At 40.0% G+C, this 25,404-nt stretch overlaps 1 protein-coding gene across 4 annotated transcripts in view; it reads left to right on the forward strand.

Annotated features, from left to right (window-relative positions):
- Window positions 1-25,404, forward strand: part of LOC140726615 (protocadherin-17-like) — a 304,136-nt gene that overhangs the window by 129,464 nt on the left and 149,268 nt on the right. Inside the window, exon 3 of one of the 4 annotated variants that reach the window (XM_073043215.1) lies at window positions 2,392-2,561. The exons of 2 other annotated variants lie outside the window; for them this stretch is intronic. In XM_073043215.1, the coding sequence (XP_072899316.1) occupies window positions 2,392-2,422 (31 nt within the window). In that variant the 3' untranslated portion in view covers window positions 2,423-2,561. Of the gene's footprint in view, window positions 1-2,391; window positions 5,452-25,404 lie in introns of those variants that run through there. One more of the 4 variants, XM_073043209.1, reaches the window with a different exon arrangement.

Consider the following 25,404-nt stretch of genomic DNA (forward strand, 5'->3'; position numbering starts at 1 on the left):
TCTTGCAATTAACTGTGGTTTACAGTTCTTAGGATCCCATTGTTCAGCGCTACATTTTAGATTTAATCCACAGTTCATGTTAGATCTAAAGACTGCTGGCTGAAGTCAGTTGCTGAAGTGATTTGCTATATGCACTAACCCCAAATTGCACTCTTAACACCAAGAACTCACAGAGAAAATAATACTAGGAGCATGTGCAGGAGTTGAAAATGAGATAACAATTAATAAAGAATCTGTATTGTCTCATCACAACTTTACTTGCGACATCTGACAGCCTCAAGGCTACGTCCACACTACACTGGATAAATCCATAACCGAAGCTTTTTCTCTTCATTTTTACCCTCCGTCCACACTAAAATGGCTTTTTGGTCCCCTGAAACTAGAGCTTTTCAGAAACGCTTTCCAGGATGTGTAATTTTGAAAATGCTGCTTGGGCAGATCAGTGTGGACAGGGTAACTGGAGAAATCTGAAAACGCTGTCAGGCGGCAGCGCGCCATTTCATTGTTTTCTTGAATGCAACCAAACAATTTCAGAACAGACAGCAACAAGACTGAAGCCAGAAAAGTTAGAAATGTAGTCACCAAATACTTTGACCCATAACTTACTGAATAAATAAGTATACACACTTTGCCCTGTTTTCTGTCCTTGCTTGTATGAAGGTGGTTTACCTGTTTATGCAAGTACTTCTCTGACAATAGATGTGTAACAGCCTAATGTAACATTGTATGGAAATAAAAGATAATACCGATGCAGACTTGTTTTACACATTTAACAAGGTGCTTTATTAATGCAACAGAATGAGTCAGTTTTTCAATAATCATCATCAGCCAGGTCATACTGTCTGTGAACTCCCTGTCGGTTGCCTCCATATGCTTCAGTATTTGTTCTTCTACTTTTAAGTCCTCCTGCACGAGAGCCAACAGCTGTCCGTCGTTTAGGTTTTTCTAGTCTGTAACTGGACAAACGCACACCGTCTTTCACGGCGAGATTCGACACCAAACATGTCGCTTGTTTTCGGTAGATGTGTCCTGCATATGCACAGTAGGAGGAGATTTGCTGAAATATCCATTTCAATGTGGACAGAGATATTTTTAAAAACACATAGTGTGGATGCCTATCACTTTTACGCAAAACCGGCGTTTTCAAAATTATCCGATCTAGTGTGGATGTAGCCTAGTTTTCTGGTCAGCATTGTGAAAACTGAATGAGTTCACTGATTGCAGCCTCTGTATGAGTCTTTTGTATAAGGTAATCACCGGCCATTTGCTCAGTTCACATCTCATTATCGCTTTGGATCATTTACAGCATGGAAGTTGTTTGAACTAGTCAGTTATGTAGTGATGTCCAGAAACAAATGCCTTCACTTCCATGCCAGCTATCCTGACTGTTACAGTGTTGAAGTGTTTAAATGGGGACCCACTAGCCACTGTTCAGTGCTGTGCTGAAGCAACAGCTACACACTTGACGTGTAATCTCAACAAAAATCATATTAGCATATAATTGTACTTCCTTAATTTTTTTGGCCACGTTTTATTAGGTGATCTAACTGGTATTTGGACTGAATGTAGCTCATGTCTAGCAGATCAAATTTCTTTGCATTAATGTACAGTTAAATATTGTTTGGTTATTTATCCATCTTTACGGGGCATTCTGTGTCCACATTGTTTGCTGCATTTCTTATGTTACAATTTACTGCATGGCACAGTTAATATCTCTTTGAAGAATATCCATGAATCCCTTTGGAATATCCTGATCTCATGTAAGATCCTATATAAATGCAAGTTAATTCTCTCTAACGCAGTAGTAATAAAGTTTGACATCATGGTAGAATATTAACAACTCTACTGAATAATATATATAGATATAGGTATTTGTCCCTCAATATAGCTTTTATAATTCATTAAAGAATAAGTCATTAAACAATAAAGCAATGAACTTATAAAAACTGGGGAGGATAATGAAAATGAAAATGATTTTAAAACAAAATAGAAAAAGTACTGCAAATGAATGTTAATTTGAAAGTTATTTTCTAATAAATTTGCATATGTTGGAAATGATTTTAATATAGTGTATTGTAGTAGATATGTTTATATTTGATGCTTAAATTGATCTTTACTCAGCCAAAGGAGATATTGAACAACAGGTATTAAGTATGTGCACATGAAAGAAACATTCACCCCTTATAATTAATATAATTTACATCTGAGTTATTATAGCCTTTGCCTTCTGATTGTTTGGAAGAGACACTTTCTCTATCCTCACTGTTCCTGATTGCTGCTACCTAGAACAGCTAATTGGACTCTAATTATAGGCTTTGGTTGTTAATGTGAGTGTTCTGCTGGCTAAAGTAATTTGTTCTTAAGGTGTAAAAGGTTTTGTTTTTATTACAGAGAAGGAGGACTGTGTCAATTGTACAGATGAATGCCGTGTCTTGGGTCATTCAGATAAGTGTTGGATGCCTCAATTCCCTGCTCCAAATCAAGGTGAATGTTCAGATTATCGCCGGAATCTTTTTGTACCAGCAGTAGAGACTGCAGTTGAATCTGAATCTCAAGAAAACACAATTCCCGCGGGGAAAAAAACTTTTTGTACTTTTGGGAAAGACAAGCGAGAGCACACTATTCTTGTTGCAAATGTAAAACCCTATTTAAAAGCTAAGCGTGCTCTTAGTCCTCTCTTGCAAGAGGTCTCATCGGCTGCAAGCAGTCCAGACAAGACTTCAGTTGCAGGCAGTAACAGATCAAGTAAACAATCCCTGGGTGGATTTGAGGTGAAGCCAAAAATGGCCGACACATCAGCAGAGTCAAGCAGCCAATACTTAACATCTGACAGCCACTACCCATCACCTGATAAACGACGTGACAGCCATTTTATTACACCTGAAGCAGTGGCTACAGTCTTTGCAGATGTGCATTCCAGAGTTGGCCGGGAATTCAATGAGGTGGACACTGTATTGGATCAGTACGAACCCTCAACACGGGACCAAGGACGGGATGGAGTGGATGCTGAGCAGGTAGTTCGAGAAATCGACAAGCTTTTACAAGATTGTCGAGGAAGTGACCCTTCAACTGTGAGGAAATAAATTCAGCTTATTCAGTGACAGTTGATTACCTTTCTTCTATAGGACAAACACTCAAGTTTTAAGGCAGCAATGTTTTTTTCAAATGAAGAATTAATTGGCAGAATACAAGAAAATATGCTGTTAATTCTGTGAGCTAGCATTCAAAGTGCCCATTGTGCACTTACCATTGTTATTTTTGTGTGTCTTAGGAAGCAGACTACTTGTGTTTTCACCAGGATAATTATGATAATTGATGTGTTTCATTCACTGAATTGAATTTTGACAATCTCAAAATGTGCCCTTCCTTAGACTAAAGTGGAGAATGGACGTGCTGGTGAGCTAACCAGTCAGTACAGCTCTACATAAGGAAATATCATTGTTCAACAGAAAATAATCAAGGGCAGCATTGATAAGAAGCAGGTATCAGCTTTGCAGAAAACATTGAGTCTAATTCAGCGTGTACAGTTATTGTTGGCTGATGTAGGTGTCCTTATGAACTAGATTTATCTGCAGTGAACAGTGCGTCATTGATTGTCACCTCATTCAGCATTACATTATGGATCATTATCCTCAATGCACATACAGGTCATTTGTACAAACCCACTTTGAAATATTTCTCAAAAATGGGTCCTGCAGAGGGAAAAAGTTTGCCCCATACTCTCAAACCTAATACAAAACAAGTACAAAAGGGTATTCCCCAAGCAGTACTACCAAAGAGTGACAGTTTAGTGTCCAGCTGTTTGAATTCCTCCTCTGCATTTTAGCTGTCATAATGTTGACATATTATTGTCCGACAATAAATATGTTGTGTAAGAAGAAACACTATTCCATGTTTGTAGATATTTATGTTGCATTCAAAATGGACACTAAAATGACTCGTTAAAGGGAATACCAGTAAAGTACTAACAAAACAAAACATCAGTGTGCAAATGTAAAAATCATGGAGTGTTTACACCGAATCTAGCTTTTCAATTGATTTATTGCAATATCAGTGCATATGAGCCAAATTTGTTCATTGTACTAAGAGCTATATTGTGTATTTTATTAAATTAATATATAGTTGTGTTGCAAAATATTTGGGCTTATACTGTATTTGGCAAATGTTGCCTTAGTAGCTGTCGAACTCTATGAGTTTAATTTCACTATTTTCCCCTTTTTCCCTTTGGAATGTGGGAAGCAGTGTACACAAGCAGATTCTGTTTAACAAGCCTGTAATGTATACATCAAAGTAACCCTTCAAGTATATCAACTGTTCAAATTATGGTGACTAAAGAACAAATGTGTACTTATCAGTTTTATTTTTAAATTGTCTCCATATTTTGAAATGTTTCTACATTGTTGAGTTTTTTTGTGTGCGCTGCAGGTTTCTTTAAGATTGAACAATGTGAAGTTAACCCAACTTGATAGCTAAAAAGAACAATAACCCTGCTTATTAACACTCGCGTTAGATATGACTTAAGAGAACCAACTGGAGCTAAAAGCTCATCGGTGACACTGTTTAGTCACTTTGCTGCTTATTCATTACTTAATTATTTCAACATCCATTTTCTCTGAAGAGCTTCCCATTAAACCTATATCAGCTTAATAAAACATTTTATAATTAAAAACAAATTTTTAAAAAAAGTTATGTATTTTCACCGCATCATTAAGACATACTTTCAAGCTATTTCTTTTCTAATTTGAGTAGAAGTCACTAAGGTCGACAGCTAGTCCTGATAGCCAACATAACATACACCCACTCATTATTACCTAATTACATTATTTTGGCATCAAGCAACATTAATCAGAGAAGTAGTCGAGAGGGAGTTTGCTATCAAGGTTTGTTGACTTGGAATGTAATTGAATGAAGCCTGAAAGAGGTCCTGACTTCCCCAGCCGCAACCCCCCCTTGAGCTGATGCTCTCCGTTTATAAGTCCTTGTCATCCCATAGGGCTCTGAGCTACACTGGGCAATTGGTGAGAAAAGCATATGTTGTATGGAATAACTCAACTGCTATTGTTAAATGGATGTGTTTTAATGTGATCTATCTGGAAAACAAGGACAAAGAATTAAACCAATTACTAACATCAATGCTACTAGCTTTTGCACTCATTAAAGCCACAGAAATATGGTGAGCTGTCTGTATCACGGGACACCTCTTTGTAATTACACAAGTGGCTCCAGTGAGAAGTGTGAGGTATTACAACTGTCAAAATCGGTTATCTGGTTGCCAACAAATTGCAGCCCTTGTTTAGCAGATCAGATAAAAATATATTCTTACTGAAAGTATCTCAACTGAAAAAAACTGCTGGAATCATGATTAAATATTAAACTGGTGTCCCTGTTTTTGATGAAAAAAAGCTTAAAATATATGTTCCAAAAATGATTAAATTCTACACTTGCTGAGCAGACTGTGTATATTGCTAATAACTAGATGTTATCTTGGAGTCCTGTGTATGATCTAAATCAGTGAATAAACCCACATCTCATAAAAAATGAAAAACTTTGTAATGTCAGTCATGCAATTGATTATATTACAGAATATTAAGATCAAAAAATTGCATTCACTGATGTCACATGATTACAAAACAGCCAATGGTTCTCAATTCCCCTTCCAACTCCTTTTCCTCGACCCTGAAATAAAACAGAAAATTGTCTCAGAAAGTTCTTGAGGAATGAAGGGATATCTTTACAGCTTGGCTCTTCAACAACTCTCATTAACTCAGGTCTCCACTATTGTTTACTGTTCTTTTATTCAAAGCTTGGAAATGACAGAAAATGGTGTCAACTGTGTGCTCCGTGCCAATTGATATCACCCAAAAGCATCCAACAGCAAACTACTTTTCAAAGACATGGTTAGTTTATGGTGGACCAGAAAATAATTCTTGGAAGTATGCACACATTCTCATGCAATAGAGCTTCCAAGTTGACATATCTGAATCTGAATACTACAAAACAAGTTACAATTTATTTTACAGTAATGGTCAAAAATTCGCATGGCCTAAAAAAAATCAAGGAATCAAAGTGAGGCACTTTCAAAGATGATTTTTTTTCCTAAAAGCTTTCAATGGTCAGATGGCTAGCAAATAATGAAATAGGGCCAAAGAAATATTTCTGTAATCTGATTCTAATGGAATTTCAAAGTGTTTATTGCCTAATCTAAATTAGAGGTTAACAGCAAAGAAAAATACAAAGAATTGCTTCAGAAAGAGAAAAATCCATAATTTTCTATTTGGGAATGCCCAGGGAGAAGCAAACATGATAACTGATGTACAATATATATCAATTTTAACTGAAGATACAGAACCTAGAGCTCAGAAATGGTGAAGGTGTGAAATAACAGGTTAAACGGTTAAAGTACACTGCGACTAAAATGTGGGTATAAACAAACACACCAGTACACATAACAACATTTACCCTAAAGTTGTATGATTTTAAATGCTGTAAAGATCAAAAGGCTCCCAGAGACACAATATATCTGTCTCTGTAAAACAAATCATTTATAGCTGACTTCATAGAACTAAATTCTGTTGGTTATCAAAACATTTGCTTCACTATATTCTCCAAGCAAAACAGAAATTAGCATATTTCTGCTTGGCTGACATGAGGTATATGTAAACTTCTTTGGCATTGTCTGGATGGAGTCCTGCCTGTTTAAACTTGTTTACTAACATACAACACTGAAAGGTGTACAATACCTTTAGTTTGTCAAACGTGGCTGGGGAGCCTGTTTTTGTACTGGTTTGGAGGACTGGAAGCAGAGTTTGAAAAAGGATAGTTTCCATCAATAAACCAGCATTAAAATTTGAAACCTTATCTTATGGTTTTTTTAGCCACTAGGAACTCGTCCTGAACAATATGTGTAGTGGCAGCAACATGCCATGAGGTACACAATGCATTTAAATTCAGGCCATCCCCAATAAATGGTGATACAATCGGTCTGAAGTGGAATACTTAAGCAATAAGTGCTTGCTTCTCTGTATTCAACCTTGGTTAGTCATTGGTCCCGAAAGAGAATGCTCATATAAACTGGCCTTCAGCAATTATCAATAAAGCTATAAATATTTCTTCTTAAGTGTCAGAAACCTTCAGAATGCCAAAACAAGCTGTGTAGAAGATAGCATGCATCTTGATGTTTTGTATATTGTGGTACATACTAATGCCATTCTGGCAAGAACCAGTCCTTCCCTGAATAAAAAAATAGTAAAACATCAGAGTATTGCACTTTAAACAAGTACCAAAGTCCACAAACTTTAGGAGAAAAATATTGGCCACCACCTGGATAAAATGGCCCTTACAGTAAGAGTTGCAATGGCCTTATTAAGGCACAGGTACATGGGGTCGAGTGATTTGACCAAATCACCTGGAGAATCAATAAGGTTCATGGAGAAAGGTCTCACAAATATAGTTTACAAATATGAATTCCCTAAATTGAACAGGAATTAGTACCTTGAGCTTAAGAGTCTGGCATTGGATATGCAATGAAAGAAAGATTGTGAAGTGCCATTAACCAACTTGAGATACAATGCATGCAATGTATGGATTAAGAAAACAGAAATATTTATTAGTGACAATAGGAAACTGATGTTCATTATATTACCAAATAAAATGCAAAGAAATTTGCTAAAGCTGCATAATAATGACTGACACTTAAACACTTGCTATAAACTTATATTTCTAAGCAGATTCCTATATTTATTAAATATCCTCATCCAAAAGATTCTTAAAGTACTGTGAACACTTCATCCAAATGATGGTCTCACCAGGATTAGTATCATTATTAAAATACTTCAGCTGTACAATTACCCATCCACTTCTAAGGCAAAATTTCCCTCAGATCAGCTCAAAGTCAATTAAAGCAGGGACACATCTCATGACATAAGATTGCATTTCCATGCAGCATGCTTTGTTTTCATGATTGGAAAGGTGTATATATATCTACGTTAATAAGAACTGGTGTGTGAACACTTTGGCAATGAGAACCCACTGTTCACCCCTGGTAGAGTTCTTAATGGTGAAGTGCAGTCCCTTCTATTTACCAAGAGAGTTCACTGTTATGATGGTGACTGTATATATGACCCCCCACCCCTCTTCAACCAATGCTAATGCTGGGGAAGTGCTGTGTGAGTTCTGCGGTACCGTCAGTGACCTGCAACCCACACACCCCGATGGTTTCTTTATTGTTGTGAATGACTTCAACCATTGCTAACTTAAAAACAGTCCTGCCTAAATTTGATCAGCATATTGACTTTGCTATCAGAGGTGAGAGCACATTAGACCTGGTTTTCTAAACATCTCTGGTACTTACATAGCTGCACCCCGCACTCACCTCAGATTCTCTGACCACTTATCTATATTCAAACTACTGCATACCGACCTCTGATTAAACAACTCAAACCAGTTCAAAGGGAGATCAAGACCTGACCAGAAGGAGTGACCTCAACATGGTAGGACTGTTTTGAAAACAATGTTCAGGAAGGTGGCTACCTCTGACCATCACATTAACATTGATGAATAAACGGATCTGTGACTGGCTGTTTAGATAAATGCAGTGAGGACATCATTGTTATTAAGCACATCTACAGAGCCTATTATATGTATTCACTCACCTTGAAAGTTTTTGTGTTTTATTGTTTCATGGCATTGTATCACAGTGGATTTAATTTGGCTTTTTTGACACTGATCAACAGAAAAAAGCTATTTTGTGTCCAAGTGAAAACAACTCTACAATGTGATCTAAATTAATTATATATATATAAAATAGAAAATAATTGATTGCAAAGTATTCCCCCCCCCCCCCCTTTAAAATGACACCAAATCATCACTGGTGCAGCCAATTTACTTTAGTTAAATGGAGATCTGTTTTTGGAGATCTGTGTGCAGACAAGGTGTTTCAATTGATTGCAGTAAAAATACACCTGTATCTGACTGCTGGTGAGTCAGTATCCTGGCAAAAGCTATACCATGAAGACAAAAGAACACTCAGAGCAGCACCACAAAAAGGTTATTGAAAAGCACAAGTCAAGAGATGGATAAAAGAAAATTTCCATGTCACTGAATATCCCTTGGAGTATGTTTAAGCCAATCATCAAGAAATGGAAAGAATATGGAACAACTGTAAATCTGCCTAGAGCATGACGGCCTCAAAAACTGAGTGGCCATGCAAGAAGGGGACTTGTGAGAGAGGCCACCGAGAGACCTATGACAAGTCTGGAGGAGTTACAAGCTCCAGAGGCTGAGATGGGAGAGTCTCGGCATACAACAACTGTTGTGTTGCTGATTCACCAGTTGCAGATTTATGGTGGAATGGCCAAGAGCAAGCCACTGTTGAAAAAAACTCATATGAAATCTCGGCTCGAGTTTGCCAGAAGGCATGTGGGAGATTCTGAAGTCAGCTGGAAGAAGGTTCTATGGTCTGGTGAAACCAAAATTGAGCTTTTTGGCCATCAAACTAAGCACTATGTTTGGCATAAGCCAAACTCTGCACATCATCAAAAACACACCATCCCTACCATGAGACATGATGGTGGCTGCATCATGCTGTGGGGATGCTTCACTACAGCAGGCCCTGGAAGGCTTGTGAAGGTAGAGGGTAAAATGAATGCAGCAAAATACAGGGGAATCCTGGAGGAAAACCTGATGCAGTCTGCAAGAGAACTGTGACTTGGGAGATTTGTTTTCCAGCAAGACAATGACCCCAAAAATAAAGCCAAAGCTACACAGGAATGGCTTAAAAGCAACAAAGTGAATGTCCTGAAGTGCCCAAGTCAAAGTCCAGACCTCAATCCAATTGAGAATTTGTGGCTGGACTTGAAAAGGGCTGTTCACTCATGATCCCCATACAATCTGACAGAGCTTGAGCAGTATTGTGAAGAGGAATGAGCAAAAATTGCAGTGACCAGACGTGCAAAACTGATAGAGACTTATCCACACAGACTCAAGGCTGTAATTTCTGCCAAAGGTGCATTTGTAAATACTGACTTGAAGGGGGTGAATACTTCAGTAATCTACTTTTATATTTGTAATTAAGTTAGTTCACTTTGTAGAAATCTGTTTTCACTTTGACATGAAAGGGTCTTTTTCTATTGATCAGTATCAAAAAAAGCCAAACTAAATCTATTCAATGTTGTAAAACAATAAAATATGAAAACCTCAAAGGGGGGGGGGGGGGTGAATACTTTTTATAGGCATTATATATGAGAAGCCATGGTTGACAACAGAGGTCAGGGTACGGCTGAGAGAGCTGGATGCTGCCTGCAGATCGAAGGATAAGTCAGTTGTCAGGTCAGCAAGAGCTGCACCTTCCCGCACCATCAGGAAGGCAAAACAAGATTATTCACAGGGAGTATACAGCCATTTCTGTGACACCAGAGATACGAGGTGCGTGTGACAGGCCTTCAGACCATAATGGACTACAAGTCCCATCTGAGCATCAACAACAGTCATGCTCCTCCACCTGATAGGCTGCATGTCTTTTATGCTTGGTTGTTTGCATGGAATGATGTGCTTGCCCCTCTTCCTCCCGAGGAGCAGGATCTCTGTCTGGGCGCAGCTGATGTGAGGAAGGCCCTAGTTAGGTAAAGCTTTGGGGCCTGATAATGTATCAGGTCGGTTGCGTAGCAGCTCAGTTAACAGGTTCTAATAGACATTTTCAACAGCTCTGGAATAGTCCATCGTCCCATCAGGCTTCAAGGCAGCCACCATCATCCCAGTGTCCAAAAAGGGAGTGGTAACATGCCTTAACGATAACTATCCAGTGGTACTGACTTCAACAATAATGAAGTGCTTTGAGCAGCTGGTTATGGATTGCATTAAGTCCCATCTTCCTGCTACATCGAAACCTTTCCAGTTCATGTATCGCTCAAATTGGTCCACTGATGATGCTATAAAGTTTGCATTCCACTCTGTCCTGTCCCACCTGGAAAATGGTTCCTCATATTCCAGAACACTGTTTATTAGCCAGCTTGGCATTTCATATAATCATCCCTTGGAAGCTGGTGGATAAAGTGTTCTCAATGGGTCACGACACCACTCTCTGTAACTGTACCCTGGACTTCTTGACAGAAAGGCCACGTTCAGAACATGTCAGCCAAAGCATCTGTAGCTCCATCAGCACTCCCCAAAGCTAAGTGCTCAGCACACTGACGTATGACTGCACTGCTAGAACCATTTCGAACCAAATCATCAAGTTTGCTGATGAAACTACAGTGGTTGGCCTCATCAGCCGCGATGACAAGACGGCGTTACAGAGGCCAGGTAGAGCAGCGGGTAGGATCGTTTGAGCACAACAACTCCATAAGTCCATCACAGGTAAAGCCTCCCCAACACTGAGCACATCTACACAGGGTACAGTCGCAGGAAAGCAGCATCCATCGTCAGGGACCCCACCACTCAGGCCATGCATTCCTCTTGCTGCTGCCATCAGGAAGCGGGTACAGGAGCCTCAGGAGCTACACCACCAGGTTCAGGAGCAGCTATTCTCCTTCAACCATCAGGCTGCTGAATCAGTGGGAATTGCTTCACTAAGCTAATCACTGAACTGTTCTCACAACCTGTGGACTCACTTTCATGGACTCTTCATTTCATATTCTCAATATTTATTGCTCATTCATTCATTCATTATTATTTCTTTTTTCTTTTGTATTTGAAGTTTGTTGTCCTTTGAACATTGTATGTGTCAATTGAATATACTGTGTTGTGCACCTTGTCTCAAGGGACACACACAAAATGCTGGAGGAACTCAGCAGGCTAGGCAGCATCTGTGGAAAAGAGTAAACAGTCAACCTTTCAGGCCGAGACCCTTCATCAGGAATGGCAAAAAATTGGTCTCAGCCCAAAACATCGACTGTTTACTCTTTTCCATAATGCCGCCTGGCCTGCTGAGTTCCTCCAACATTTTGTGTGTGTTGCTCAGACTTCCAGCATCTGCAGATCTCTTCTTGTTTGTGATTAGCCTAGAGGAACATTGTTTTGTTTGGCAGTATACATGTGTACAATTGAATGACAATAAACTGAACTTGAATTTGTACATCTTTCCTATAATGAGCTGATCACAATTTTCCAAGTGTGGTCTAACGAGACTTTTATGGTGCTACAACATTATGTCGTGGCCCTTGAGCTCAATCCACTGACGAATGAAGGCCAACATGCATACACTTTCTTAACCACTCTATCATCTTGCACGGCAAGCTTCAGGGATCTATGGATACGCATCCCAATATCCTTCTGTTCCTCCACACTGCTAAGAATCCTGCTGTTTAGCCCTGTACTCTACCTTCACGTTCAACCTTCAAAAGCTTATCACTTTTACGACTGAACTGCATTTGCCACTTCTCAGCCCAGCTCTACATTCTATCAATGTTCCTTTGTAACCTACAACAATGTTCTACACTATCCACAATAACACCAACCTTCATGTCATCTGCAGCCTTACGAATCCAGCTAATTCCTCATCCAAATCATTTATCAGAATCTGTGGAACTCCATTGATCGCCAGTGTCCAGGCAGAATACCTTCCACCTGCTACCACCTCTTGCCTTCTATGGGTAAGCCAATTCTGAATCCAAGCTTCAGCCATGTTCCCTTGGATCCCTTGACACATGACATTCTGAATAACCCTACCACAGGAAAGTTAGTCAAATGACTTACCAAAATACATATTCATCACATTCACTGCTCTGATTTCATCAATTTGTTTTGTTACTGCCTCAAGAAATCAATCAAGTTCATGAGGCATGACCTGACCCTCACAAAGCCATGCCGATCATCCCTAATCAGTCTATGCTTCTCCAAGTGCTCATAAGTCCTGTCTCTAAGAATCCTCTCCAAAAGTTTGCCCACTACTAACAAAAGACTCACTGGTCTATAATTCCCAGGATTATCCCTATTACCTTTCTTGAAGAAAGGAAGAGCATGTTACCCTCCAGTCAGTGAGGAATAACCTAGGTATGTCCCATCCAGCCCCTATCTATCAAATCCCCTACCATCACTGGTCTCCTCTTTACCCCTCTTCCCTTCTAAAGTACAGAGCCAGACTCAGTGCCAGAGACCTGGCTGCTATGGCTTTCCCCTGGTAAGTCACCCACCCCAATAATATACAGCATATGCCTATTCCCTTTCCCTCTCCTAACAGTCATCCAGCTACATGCCTCCTGCAACTTAGCCACAACTACCTCCCTATAGCTGTTATCTATGAACCCCTCATTCTCCTGAATGATCTGTAGGTCATCTGGGCCTTCTCACTTGGTGCTTACTCTCCACAATGGTGATGGTTGCTGGAGGTCAATCATCAGAGCTTCAGGACATACAGGAGTTGCTCAGGGCAATGTCCGAGGTCCAACCACTGTTAATGCTTTATTCATGGGTTAATGAAAATTGTTCAATGCTTAACTGAGTTTGCAACTCCTCAGCGAATGATTCAATCCATGCCTACATGCCACAAACCTAAACAGAAATGAGTGCAGATGCTGGAATCTGGAACAAGCAGCATAGTTCTAGAGAAACTCAGCAGGACTGGAAGCTTTTGTAGAGGGAAATGGACAGTTGGTATTTGGGGCCCAGACCCTTTATCCGACTCAGTAATGAGCTGGTAGGTGGAAAGTGACATTCACAACACAAAAATGTCAGGTAATGACGCAAGAAAGTGTCCAGTTTACATTCCCTTTGAAGTTTAATGACATTATTATCACAAATAGCCCATCATCAAAGTCCTGGTGGTCCTGCTCAAACAGAAACTTAACTAGACCAGCCTCATAAATGCCTTGGCTACATGAAAATATCAGAGGCTGATATCTGAAGCAAATGATTTACTTTCTGACACCCCAGAGGTCCTCAATGCATGAGTCAAGATTGCTGTAGAAGACTCTTCACTTGTCTGGATGAGAGCACTTCAAATAACACTGTAGAAACTCACTGCCTTTCAAGCCAATACAACCTGTTTAATTGAGACCCTATTCACTCTACAAACTGCTCCTTTCATTATCAACACACCATGGTTGCAGAGTGTAGCTTCTGCAAAATGCACCTCAATTATTTGTCTTGGTTACTCTGACAGCATCTCCCAAATTTGAAACCACTACCACAAAGAAAGACAAAGAGAGCAGGTACACCACTGATTGCAGGTATCTTCTCTGGTACTCCATTCCCAAGTCAGCCACTGTCCTCACCTAGAGATAAGTCACAAAGCCTTTCATAGTCAGTCCCTAAATGTGAGAATTTCCTCCCCAGTAAACATGGGAGTAACACCATCAGATGGACTGCAGGCCTCAAGAAGTGAGTTCATAAACACTTCCACAAGGCTCAGATTTACTGTAGAAGTTTCAGGAGAAAGATCATGGGAATGAAAGGATTAACGGATGAGGAGCTGTCAATACTGTCAAAAAGTTTGAATATGTATGAATATCTCTGACATTTACAAATATTAAAATACTATTTAAAATTAACTATTTGATTAAATTGTAATGACTCAACTGAAGAAAAACTAGAATAATTATAAAACAAATATAAGAATTAATTTAATTCCATTCATTTAAAAACACCTGTAACTTACCTCTTTCTATTGCAACCATTCCTGAATGGACTTGGAGATGTGCTCGGAATTGGTATTGGCTCAGTCAGCAGATTTCCAGCATTTTTGACAACAGTCACAGGAGTGGAAGGAGGAGTTGGGTGGTTACCAGGATGTTCATTTGAATCAGGATTTCTAAGCTTTCCTGATAACCAGATTCTCATGACAGTTAAGAGAATAGATTTTTTTTCTTTTATGTATCCTTCCTTACAAAGTAATCTCTGCTTATTTTCTCAAACCAATATAAACTTCTAGTGCAATTTTTAAGGAGTCCCTAAGGTTTATACGGCATATACTAATGTATGCCCATGACAATAAACATAAACTTGAACAAATCTTTGAAAGTGACAGGACAAAACCATACAAATAAAATGTCAAAAATCAATTCCATAAATTGAAGTACCACACAAGAGGATTTTACCTAAAACCCAATTGCTAGACTCAGTTAAGACTGTAGTGTGTGTTATGTTTTGTAACTCCAGAAATTAGTCGAAAGAAAAATACGAGAGCTCAGGTAACTTGTCTACTTAGATTTCCTTTAGTGAGGTCCTCAAATATCATGAGATCGTGTAATGACATCTTTCATTCATGTACTTCAACATATAACCCCTAATGAATTATGTAAACAAAGAATGCTTAAAAAAACAATATTATAACATTACTTAAATATTACTGAATATTAAATACACTGTACTTGCTGCTTAGCTATAAACTCCAACTCAATATAGAATGCATCTCAACTCAAATATGCAACTTGTTGACCTCTAGTCATCTTTTATATAATATAACTACTACATAGACATTCACAGCATGGTAAATTTTAAATTGTCCCCTTCAGGCCTAAATGTTTAATTGTTGTGGAGGATTTCTTACTCTTGTGGGATAACTGCTTGTGGTAAACTATGTATACCTGTCTGGACCTGTCTGGACACGCCCCTCTGCTGACTGCTCCTGTGGCTCCTCCCACAGACCCCTGTATAAAAGCGATTGGGGCACTGCTCCTCCCTCAGTCTCCGAGATGTCGTGCTCCCTTTTTGCTGCTAATAAAAGCCTACCGTTCACTTCCTGTCTCCGAGAGTTATTGATGGTGCATCACTGCTTTCCTGACAAGATGGTCACTCTGCTTGGCAGGTGAGACAGTCTCAGGTTCTGGGGGCCCTGGGACTGCAGGAAGTAGTTCAGACGGCTCAGGCACCTTTTCCTCCCTCTAACAATTGCCTCTGCTCTCCTCTACTGATCGACGTGTTGTTTCCACATGGCATCATATGCTATTTCCACTGTGAAGGAGAGTGATCCAGTTCTGTCCTTAAACCTTCCAAGTAACCTCTAATGATCTCCCCTGTAGCCCCTCATCAGGAGTGAAACATGAAAGCACCTTGTTAGAGTTCAGGAGCCCTCCATTTGTCACAGCGGCTTGTCCTCACATACTCTTTCTGAGAGTAGATTTGAAGAGATGCAACCATGAGCGTAAGGGACGGCCCAGGAACAGTATTGCTGGTGAGCTGTGGTTGTGCAGTGCACTGCATTGCGATATGCAAGGAGGAGATTGATGAGCTTCTGATTCAGTATCAGTGTGTTCTGCAGAAACTGCTTGCTGTGCGTTCTTAAGACTGTGGACAAACCTTTCCACCAAGCCATTTGCAGCTGGGTGGTACTGTACATCTTACTCCGTTCATTTTTAGGAATGATTTAAACTGTTCTGCAACAAACTGTGGTCCATTGTCACTGACAAAGTGTTCTGAAGCACCAGTGCTTGCGAAGAGGCTTCTCAACACATCAGCAGTGTGCGGGGTTGTAGTGGGAGCTATTGGGAAAATTTGTAACTGCATCCACTACTACCAAGAAATCTGTGCTCGTCAATGGTCTGGCAAAATCCACAGGGATCGCCTTCCGGGGCAATGCAGGCCATTCCCAGGGATGGAGAGGTGCTACTCTTGGCATTTCCTGGACGTGTTGGCATCCTGAACAGTGTATGGCAAGCTGTTTGATCTGCTGTGGTGCAGAGGCTTGTGTGATCCTGAGAACCTGAGAGACAATAGACAATAGGTGCAGGAGTAGGCCATTCGGGCCTTCGAGCCAGCACCGCCATTTACTGTGATTATGGCTGGTCATCCACAATCAGTACCCAGTTCCTGCCTTCTCCCCATATCCCTTGACTCCGCTATCTTTAAGAGCTCTATCTAACTCTCTCTTGAAGGCATCCAGAGAATTGGCCTTCACTGCCTTCTGAGGCAGAGCATTCCACAGATTCACAACTCTCTGGGTGAAAAAGTTTTTCCTCAACTCCGTTCTAAATGGCCTACCCCTTATTCTTAAACTGTGGCCTTTGGTTCTGGACTCCCCCAACATCGGGAACATGTTTCCTGCCTCTAGCGTGTGCAATCCCTTAATAATCTTATATATTTCAATCAGATCCCCTCTCATCCTTCTAAATTCCAGTGTATACAAGCCCAGTCGCTCCAGTCTTTCAACATATGACAGTCCCGCCATCCCGGGAATTAACCTCGTGAACCTATGCTGCACTCCCTCAATAGCAAGAATGCCCTTCCTCAAATTTGAAGACCTAAACTGCACACAATACTCCAGGTGTGGTCTCACCAGGGCCCTGTACAATTGCAGAAGGACCTCTTTACTCCTATACTCAACTCCCCTTGTTATGAAGGCCAGCATGCCATTAGCTTTCTTCACTGCTGTACCTGCATGCTTACTTTCAGTGACTGATGTACAAGGACACCCAGACACCTGGAGAGTGATGCCATCTGGGGCTTAGTTCCTGGTAGGATCACCCATGACAATGAGGTCAAGGGGGAGGAACCAGACAAATTGCAGTCCACCCAACACCTCAACAGAGGAGCAGGTGGAAGACAGTGGTAAATTAGAGTCTCCAGAATGTGGGAACTATGAGGACCAGCTGCAAAGGAGGAAGAAGGCTGCAGCTGTAGAGGGTCTCCATGCCATGAGATTCTGGTTCTTTCTCTGTCAAGGACCATGTGGTGGCTGCTTGTGCATCAGTCTCCCCACATTAAAAGACCTCAGGCACAAGCACTTCTCCTGGTTTGGTAATCTGATCGACGAACTTGGACAAAGCCCTGTGGTGATCAGGAGCAAGACAGTGAATTCTGGGAGCTCCCAGCCACAACAGCCTGCCTCCTCACTCCTGTCTGGGTTACCACCTCCAGTGGGATTACCAAACTGAAACAAAAGCATATGAATTTTGGAGCCTGAGATGTGCAGACATGTATGGACAGCAAAACCAGCGATCATCCTGAAAGACGTACTGATAAGAAAAACCTTGCTACCTTCTCTGAAATGGAATTGGCCAAAGAGGGACAACTGAATGAGGACAAGAGTAGATACACCTTTTCCTAGAAGGGTATTTCAGCAAATGAATCCAGAATCATGGAGTTGGCTTCGCCATAAAGAATGGCATCATGTCACCTCTCTGAATTGCCAGTTGGCATCAATGAACACCTCACTACCATAAGCTCACTAACAACCAAATGGTTACAGCTATGAGTGCCTATGTTCCAACACTATATTCACCAGACAATGGTAAGGAGACCTTCTACACCAACCTGGACCACATACTATCGGGTATTCTAAGGAAGAAAAGGCCATTCTTATTAGAGACTCCAATGCTAGAGATGGCAGGAACATCAACTCCTGGAAAGGCACAATTGGGAAGGAAGGTGTTGACAACATCAGCTCCGGGGGAGTACTCTTCCTCTCCAAGTGTGCTGAACATGACCTGACCATCACCAGCACCCTGTTCTGCCAGAGAAATAAGGTGAAATCTTCATGGATGCATCCCTGTTCAAAGACTGGACACCTTATGCCATTGTTCAGAGGAGGGATTGCAGAGATGTAAAGAATACAAGAGCAATGATCAGTGCTGATGATAGCTGGACAGACCATCGGCTTATTCATTCACAAATGACCATCAAAATCATGCAGAAGAGTAGAGTGCAAAAGAAGCTGAGCTGTCCCAGGTTCAATATCAAGAGCCGAAAAGACACAGCGAAAGTACAACATCTCTAGGCTGCCCTTTCTGAAAGATTCCCAAAGCCATATCCAGAGGACATTGAAACACACTGGGCCATCCTGAAGATCACCATTCTTGATACTTATAAAAACATCATTGGATACAAGACCAGGAAAAGCAAAGACTGATTTGACAAAAATGACAATGAAATTGAAGAGCTGATCAATAACAAAAGGAAAACTTTCTGTGCCTGGCAGGACACCAACTGCAAGGCAAAAAGAGAGGCCCACTCCAAAGCTCAGGCCGTAGTCCAGCATAGAATAAGGGAAATAAGGAATCAGTGGTGGACTGTGAGGGCCATGGAAATACAGCTGACTCTGATGATATCAGAGATTTCTTTTTTGCTACCAAGGCAGTATATGGCCCAAACCATTGTGGCGTAAACTTCCTTCACTCCAATGATGGACAAAGACTGCAAAATCTATAGAGGCATCTCCCTCCTCTCAACAACACGAAAAGTACTCACCCAAATTTTATGTGACCGGCTTTCACCTCTGCCAGAAGATCTCCTGGCTGAGTCTCAGTATGGCTTCCGTCCAGCCAGAGGAACATCTAACATGATTTTTACAGCATGTCAACTGCAGGAGAAAGCCCAGGAACAAACTCTGCCACTTTATATGAGTTCAAAGGGTGACGCACAGTAGCCAGTTTTGGCAGGAACCTGTTATAGTAATTGACAACTCCAAAAAGGAACCACAACTGTGACAGTCCTTTGGCCTTGGGGCATCCACCACAGCTTGAATTTTCTCAGCACACTTGTGTAAATCTTGTGTGTCCATGGTGTGACTACACTGAGTGATGCTTGGGTTAAAGAATGCACATTTGTTGTGTTGTGTTCTGTGTCCATAATCTTCTAATCTTTTTAACATTGTCTTGAGATTTTGGAGATGTTCCTGGTCATCCTCATCAGTAACAATGATGTCATCCAGGTAACACCGAGTGCCTGGGCAGCCTTGCATCACCTGGTCCATAGCTTTCTGACAGAGTGCAGGTGCAGATGCCTCTCCAAAAATAAGATTATTATAGCAATAAAGCCCTTTGCGAGTGTTTATGGTGAGAAACACTTTGGACTTTTCTTCCATCTCCATCTGTAGGTAGGCCTCAGCTAAGTCCACTTTGCTGAAGTGTTTCCCTCCAGGAAGGTTTGCAAAGATTTCCTCTATGCTGGGCAGAGCATTGGTTTGATGGTGACCTTAAAATTACCACAGATCCTTCTTGGCCTCTGGGTCCACTGGCTTTGCCCATGGGCTCCGCTCAACCTTGGAAGGAATTCCTTCAGCTTCCATGCAATCTAGCGCACTGGCTACTTTGTCACAGATGGCATAAGGAATGGCATGGGCTTTGTAAAACCTCGTGGAATTTTCATTTAACACTATTTTATCCTTGATATGTTTGAGTTTTCCAATGCCATGCTTGAACACTGCCGTGGAATCATCCAGTACCTTTCTTAATTTGCTTTCAGTTGACTCTGTGGCATGCAAATAGTGGATGGATCTCCAGTCAACTTATATTGTCTCTAATCACTGCCCCATAATGCTGGCCCTCCTGTTTTTACCACATACAAGCCCGATGTGGTTTGTTGGCTGTTGTATTTCACTGTTGCGAATGTCATTCCCACAGGATTTAGCTTCTCTCCAGTATAAATTCTTAGTTGGATATATGCAGGCTTCAGTTCAGTATCTTTCAAATACCATTCAAACTCATTTTGTGGAATGATTGGAACAAGTGTCCAATTCCATTTTAATTAATTTACTGTTCACTTTTGGGGTAAGCCATATTGCTCAACTCTTGTTAGTTTTCACATTATAATTCTCAAGCCTACGCAGTCCTGTGTCACTCTCATCATCATCAGATTTTTTTTGTAATATTGAAGTTCATCATCAAACAAACATTTCCATAAGATGTATTTCAGACATTGTACATATATATCATATAATCATATATATCACAAATCTCCACAAAGTGTTTATCTGAGGTATACACTTATAGAAAAGAGTGGAAAGAAAAAACAAGCAAAAGGAAAAAACTATGTAGAAGTAGAGAGTGATCTTTTTTTTAACAACAGATTCATTGATTTGTGAGAATAAAATCAGGCCTGTGAGGCATTATGTAGTTAAACCATTTTTCCCAGTATGAATCAAATTGTTCCAGCTTATGATTAACAGATGCTGTTATCTTCTCCATTTTGTAAATGTCCATTGTAATTTTCATCCATGCATTTAAAGTTGGGCTCTCCTGTGATAACCATTTCCTAGTAAGAGTCTTTTTACCAGCCACCAACAGTATATTCATTAAATATTTATCTCTTTTCAACCATTCTTGAGGTATATATCCAAAATATATGGTCTTACTCTCTGAGGGTATTTCACATTTAAAGATGTCTTGTAGTGCATTGTGTATCCCACTCCAATGGTCTTTGATAACAGGGCATTCCCAGAAAATATAATAATGATTTGCATTTTTATTTTCACATTTTCTCCAGCAAACAGGGAGGTTACTATCATAATGGGATTTCTGAGAGGGTGTTTAATAAAATATCTTATCAAGTTTTTCCATCTGAACTCCCTCCATTTCTGTGAACTGGTACACTTCCATTGATTTTAATCCTAGCAGTAGGGTTGTCATATAGTGTCTGTATAGTTTTAATAATTGTGTCTTGGAAACCAAATCTATGTAAAACTCTGTAAAGAAAATTCCAATTAACTGAATCAAATGCCTTTTCAGCGCCCACACTTGTCACTATTGCTTCGATTTTTTTTTGTATATGATCCATAATGTGAAGTGTCCTTCATATATTGTCTTGTGTTTGGCATTGTCGTATAAAACCTGTATGATCATTACATATGGGCAGAAACTCCTCTCATCATTTGGCCATGATAGAGGTAAATAATCTATAATCTACATTAAGAACGGATATTGGTCTAAATGACCCGCATTCCATTTTATCCTTGCCTTCTTTCTGTATAGCTGAGATTATCGCTTCCTTCCAACTGGGTGGCATTTGTGCCTTCTTTAGAGTCCAGTTCAGTGTGGGAAGTAAAAGAGGAATTAACTCATTTTGAAATTCTTTGTACCACTCTGCTGTATACCCATCTGATCCTGGTGACTTGGTGAATTTATCATCAGATTTCTCATCAACAGCGTGCAGATTGGTGCTCCTTTTGAAACTGCAACCTGACTTTTTATTTTTATCTCTTCCCCGTGCATTCCACTTTTTTTTGTCTGACCAACATGCTCTTTGAATGTGCTCTACCTTGTTGCATTTACTGCAAGTTTCACCTTTAAGCTTACATTGGCCTGGGGTATGTGAGCCCCTGCCACGATGGTAACATGATTTGTTTGTCCAGGCAGGTTTCTGTGTAGATGTTGCAGTTTTGTTCATGCTTGCTTTTATTGCTGACCGCAACTCAATTGTGGAAATGGCTGCTGTTTCCATTGATACAGCAATTTCAACAGCTTTCTTAAATGCGAGTAGAGCTCTAGTTATAAGCTATTTTTGCATGTTTTCTTCTAAGATTCCACAAACTAAATGATCTCTCAGTGCCTCATTAAGCCCGTCACTGAACCGACAACGCTCAGACAATTTCTTCAATTCAGCCATGTAAGCTGAGATGGACTCCCCTTCCTTTTCAGTTCACTGTGAAACCTAAAGCGTTCCTCAACCAGCAATGGTTTTAGTTCTAAATATTCCTGCATTGTGTTCATGGTATCAGCAAAACTTGTTTCTGCTTGTTTGGTTGGAGCAATTGAATACGTAAGCAAACTGAATGCTTTTACACTTATTACACTCAGCCACACTGGCACTCATTTCTTATTGGCTATTCCATTTGCTTTAAAATACTGATCAATTTGTTCAGTATGCAACATCCAGTTATCTGTTGCACAATCAAACATGTCTATCTTTTTGATGTACTTAACCATTTCTGCTTTTTTTAAATGTATTATATCACCCAGTACTCACTGTTTATGAACCAGTGAATTTTGTCCATTTTCTGCCTTTTTTTAAAACTTGAATGTATCTCTACCCTTCTGAAGAAAATGTGCTGCGTTTCAACAGATAGGTAATTAACTCAGTTTAATTTTAAAACTTCTTTGTCACCACTGCTATGCTTTGTAACTCCAGAAATTAATCAAAAGAAATATATGGGAATCTGGAATAACTTAATTTTTATTTTGAGGGGTACTCTAATATGACATAGTGGAGTAATGGTGTATGCAATTTACATACTTTTACATGTAACCTGTAATTAATAATGTAAACCAAAACACTTAATCAAACAATATATTTACTGAAACAATATATTACTGAAATATTAAAAACACTTCTTGTAGCAACAGTAGTTTCCAGATATTTGACCTGGATCCTCTCTGCTTATAATGCACTTGTATAGAGTTAAAAGTAAAATTTGTTATCAGACTACATACATGTCACCACATACAACCCTAAGATTCTTTTCCTGACAGCATACTTAGCAAATCTATTGAACAGTAACTGTAAACAGGATCAATGAACAACAAACTATACAAATTCAAATATAAATAAATAGCAATAAATAACGAAAGCATGAAATAATAAGATAAAGTGTCCTTAAAGTGAGACTTACGGTTGTGGGACTGCCAGAAATAGAATGAGTGTAGTTATCCCCTTTTGTTCAAGAGCCTGATGGTTGAAGGAAAGTAACTATTCTTAAACCTGGTGGTGTGAGTCCTAATGCTCCTGTACCTTTTACCTGATAGCTGCAGCAAGAAAAGAGCATGGACTGGGTGGTGAGGATCTTTGGTGATTGTTGCTGCTTTCCTATGGCAAAGTTCCATTTAGATGTGCTCAAAGTTGAGCAGGCACAATGAACTTAAACAGAGTGCAACATTTCATGCATTTTGATTTCATACCTCTTGCATCAAATTCTCTGGAACAGTTAGAAGTTCTCAAATGGTACAGACCTAACCAGGCTTTCTCCAAGGAGCTGAGGGTTGCTTTAGCAGAGGGAATCAAATTCACCTCCTCTGCTGCCATGGAGTCTGAAGCTGTCACCAAAGATCTAGACTGCATTGTCAGAAAAGCTGATGGAACCAGGCTGAGAGGGGTTTGTTTGTGTACTTGAAAGGATATAATTTACAGGCCAATGTGGAAAAAGCAGCTGACAGTTTCCAATGGAAACTGCTTTAGAAGAGTTCGGATAACACTACTGTATAACTATTTGGCTTTAAGAAGATTCTGAGGTGTTGTGCCTATTAACTTTTAAGGTCATACCATGGAGTTGCTTATACCCTGTTAAATTAATATAACACTGGGGTCTCATTGAATACCAATATCATGAAGAACAAATGGGTTATAATCTCAGTCAGCTTAACTGTTAAAACCACATCTTATAAATCTCTCGGCACTAATGGTGGTGAACAGCTCTTGAGTTTTTAACTGTTCACTCTGGACACTCCTCTAACAACAACTAGTTATAAACGATGCCAGTCAGAAACAATTATATGAAAAAATAGAGCTGGTAGTTATCAGGACCTGGTAGTTTACAGAAAATAAAATATTTAATATCACCGACCTGCACAATCCTAAGTGAGTTGTATTAAGTTATCCTGTGGTCTGATAATCATTTATTTCTCCAGCTCTATAATGACTGCTTAGCCATGTTAATATATTGAGCCAGAAAGTGTTCATCATTTTCACATTAATAGCTAAACCTGTTGTCCTTGTTTTCAGAGAAGCTGGAATATTCTCAATATAGTCTGGTGACACAGAGGAACATTTGGCAGTTCTTGTCATATTGTGGAATGCTTACTGCAGAGAGATAGAAATGGATGTAGGTGCAATTATTGAGTGGACTTTACAATGCAATATAGGCCACTCTGCCCATATGCTCTTTGCTGTTGTATGTAATCTATAAGTTCTTCCTCTTACCATCTCGTTATAAAACCATAAGAACGTAAGGCATGGGCCTTTCAGCACATCAATTTTGTTCTGCTATTCATTTATGGATGATTTATTTTTGCCTCTTATCCTCATTCTCCTGCCTTTTCCCAGTAACTTAAGGCACCCTTACTAAACAAAACTCTATCAATCTCTGGTTTAAATATAACGCCCTGTTTAAGATTTTCACTGCTATGCTGTAGGTATTTCATTTTACCAGTTCTGTACGAGCAGCCTGTTCTGCTATCAGCATGTTTGGGTGTGAGCTAAAGTTAAGGAGTTATGTTGTTCAACTTGGGAATGTTGTGTCACCCAGTCAGGTTGGTGAAATTGGGAGAATGCTGGGTGGAGAGGTTTTTGTGATGGACACGTGTGGGTTGAGGTCTTTTTGGCCGGAGCTGGGAGAAGACAGGAGGGAAGATGGCTGAGGATGCCATCCCTGTTGCACAAGGTGCTTTGTGCAGATGAACGGCTTCAAGGAGGAAGGGCCAATACTCCCGTGGGGGTTCCCGTTTGTTCGAGAGGGATTTTGAGTGACATTCGGAATGTGGTGTGTGCTTTCATGTAGACCGTGAGTTCAGCACGGGAGTTAAAGAAGGCTTCAAGGTGAGCTTCAACTTACGTGCACGTTTGGGCTATGTTAACTGTAATGACCCTTTACATTTTTCCTCTTTTTTCCTATTAACTGTTCGATAAAGCTGACATTTGGAAATAGCAGCATTTACACGTTATTCACATGGATCAGGATTCAGGTAGTTGAGACTGCCCAAATGCCCGGGTTTGGTGGGACCCAAGTCATATCAACCCTAGACATAGGGCATTTGAGAAAGGTGGTTT

Source organism: Hemitrygon akajei, chromosome 4 (genome assembly GCF_048418815.1).
Source record: "Hemitrygon akajei chromosome 4, sHemAka1.3, whole genome shotgun sequence".
In the NCBI taxonomy this organism is placed as follows: Eukaryota; Metazoa; Chordata; class Chondrichthyes; order Myliobatiformes; family Dasyatidae; genus Hemitrygon; species Hemitrygon akajei.